Below are 2,861 nucleotides of genomic sequence, written 5' to 3'. Positions count from 1 at the left end.
CAAGGAAAGCTAGCCTACTTGAGGAGGTTCATCTCAAACCTAGCAGGACGATGTCAACCATTCGGTCATCTCATGAAGAAGGGCGCTCCTTTTAATTGGGACGAAACATGTAGCGATGCCTTTAAAAGTATCAAGTCATATCTAGCAAAACCTCCAGTTTTGGCAGCCCCGATACCTGGAAAGCCATTGATACTCTACATTGTGGCACAAGAAAGGTCCGTAGGAGCCCTGTTAGCTTAAGAGAATAGTGAAGGCAAAGAAAACTCTCTTTACTACTTGAGTAGAATGATGACACCAAATGAGCTGAACTATTCACCGATTGAAAAATTATGCTTGGCGCTAGTCTTCTCAATTCAAAAGATGAAGCATTATTTTCAAGCACATGTTGTTCGTCTTACTTCTAGAGCAAATCCCATCAAGTTTGTTATGTCGAAACCTGTCCTTAGTGACCGACTAGCAAGATGGTACCTCCAATTCCAACAGTTTGAGATCGTGTACATCCCTCAAAAAGCTGTGAAAGGACAAGCATTGGCGGATTTCTTGGCAGACCATCCGATACCGAATGATTGGGATTTAACTGATGAGCTTCCTGATGAAGATGCAATGTTAATTGAAGTTCTACCTCCTTGGAAAATGTACTTTGATGGAGCTGCACATCGTGGCAGAGCTGGTGCTGGTGTAGTGTTCATTACTTCACAAGAAGAGATCCTACCATTCTCATTTTCTTTGAAGCAATGTTGCTCCAATAATGTCGCTGAATACCAAGCGTTGATACTTGGACTTGAGATGGCCGTTGACATGAAGCAATTAAACTTACAAGTCTTTAGTGACTCTCAGTTGGTGATCAACCAACTCTTGGGAAGTTATGAGGTGAAGAAGCCTGAATTGCGTCCTTATCATGATTATGCTCAAAAGTTGATAGAATGGCTTGGAGATGTAACCCTTCAACATGTGCGTAGAACGGAGAATAAGAAAGCTGATGCATTGGCTGCTCTTACTTCAACACTAACCCTTCCTGATCAGACGCAGGTGACTATTTGTCAAAAATGGATAGTACCACTGCCAAATGAGGAAGAATGTATAGAAGATGAGTTTAATCATTTCGTCGCCGTTTCTGAAGCCGCGAAAGAAGAGTGGAGACAACCCATTATTGACTACATGTGTTATGGGATACTTCCAGAAGATCCAAAGAGAAGGACTAACATTCGTCGTCGTGCACCTCGCTTCCTTTATTACAAGGACACATTATATAGAAGATCATTTGAGGGTGTACTATTACGATGTTTGGGAGAGGAAGAAGCAATTCAAGCTTTACAAGAAGCACACTCGGGAGTGTGTGGATCACATCAATCTGGACCAAAACTCCACTTTCACATAAAGAGGATGGGGTATTATTGGCCAACCATGGTGAAGGATTGCTTAGATTATGCTCGGAGGTGCGATGCTTGTCAATTTCATGCGAATTTTATACATCAGCCGCCCAAAGTATTGCACCCAACTATTGCATCTTGGCCATTTGACGCTTGGGGACTGGATGTTGTGGGACCACTACCAAAATCTTTCGGTGGACACTTGTACATCTTGGCTGCAACAGATTACTTCTTAAAATGGGCTGAAGCTGTCGCTCTTAAAGAAGTGAAGAAAGAGAATGTTGCAAATTTTATCTGAGTGAATATCATATATCGCTTTGGCATCCCTCGCTACATTATAACAGACAATGGCAAGCCATTTGATAATAAGTTAATGAACAAAATTTGTGATCTTTTTAACTTCAAGCAGCGTAAATCTTCTATGTATCATGCTGCCGCCAATGGTCTTGCTGAAGCATTTAATAAAACTCTATGCAACCTCCTCAAGAAAGTTATCTCCAAGTCCAAACGAGATTGGCATGAAAGAATGGAAGAAGCTTTGTGGGCATATAGAACGACATACCGCACTCCAACTCAAGCAACACCATATTCACTTGCTTTCGGAGTTAAAGCAGTCCTGCCACTCGAGCGTCAAATACCTTCCTTAAGACTTGCCATTCAAGAAGGGCTCACTGAAGAAGAAAATGCTTGACTGCGTCTTGCTGAGTTAGAAGCACTTGACGAAAAGAGGCTAGAAGCCCAACAAAACCTTGAATGTTATCAAGCTCGTCTATCTCGTGCTTTCAATAAGAAAGTTCGCTTGAGGTGTTTTCAAGTTGGAGACCAAGTTCTCGCAGTAAGAAGACCCATTATTACTTCGCACAAGTCTGGGGGCAAATTTACCTCAAAGTGGGATGGACCATATGTCGTACAAGAAGCATATTCTCATGGTGCTTACAAGCTTGTTGATGCAGATGGCGTAAGGATTGGTCCTATTAATGCAAAATTCCTAAAGAGGTACTACCCTTGAAGTAAGATGATGCTCCTTAAGGTACGAGCCTAAACTGCATGTCACTCCTGGCCCGCAAGAGTATAAACTGTGTACGGCACATAAAAAAAAAACAAAAAAAATCACTTAATCCCCTAGAACTACGTTGTGACTTGATCCTCTTCACTGAGGTACGTAGGCGCTTAGAATATATTCTAAGTTCAATTGGATGAGTGTCAAAAAACCACATGTTCCCACTTGGTCTGTCATATGACAATCAAAACGGTAAGTATTTTGTTTTATATTTTGTCCCATCAAACTTTAGACTTGTACGAAGTATTCATTGGTCAATAGATGGGGGCAAACCTTAAAAAAAATGAGTTCGGTTAACAACATGCTTGAAGTTTCTTTAAAATTGAAGTCTTCAAGTCTTCTAAGTATGCAAGTTGAAGTCTTCAAATCCTCCAAGTATACAGGATGAAGGTCTTCAAGTCTTCCAAGTATGCAAGTTGAAGTATTCAAAT

At 41.1% G+C, this 2,861-nt stretch overlaps 1 protein-coding gene across 1 annotated transcript; it reads left to right on the top strand.

Moving 5' to 3' along the window:
• Nucleotides 1-288: 288 nt before the first annotated feature.
• LOC125829279 (uncharacterized) lies at nt 289-1,668 on the top strand. Its single transcript, XM_049508528.1, has one exon. It carries the CDS (start codon nt 289-291, stop codon nt 1,666-1,668), a length of 1,380 nt encoding a protein of 459 aa, XP_049364485.1.
• Nucleotides 1,669-2,861: the final 1,193 nt, after the last annotated feature.

Source organism: Solanum verrucosum, unplaced genomic scaffold (assembly GCF_900185275.1).
Source record: "Solanum verrucosum unplaced genomic scaffold, falcon-dt-bn FXZP01000028.1, whole genome shotgun sequence".
Classification (NCBI taxonomy): Eukaryota; Viridiplantae; Streptophyta; class Magnoliopsida; order Solanales; family Solanaceae; genus Solanum; species Solanum verrucosum.
Note: the sequence above shows the minus strand (reverse complement) of the source record. Positions and strands in the feature narration are given on the sequence as shown.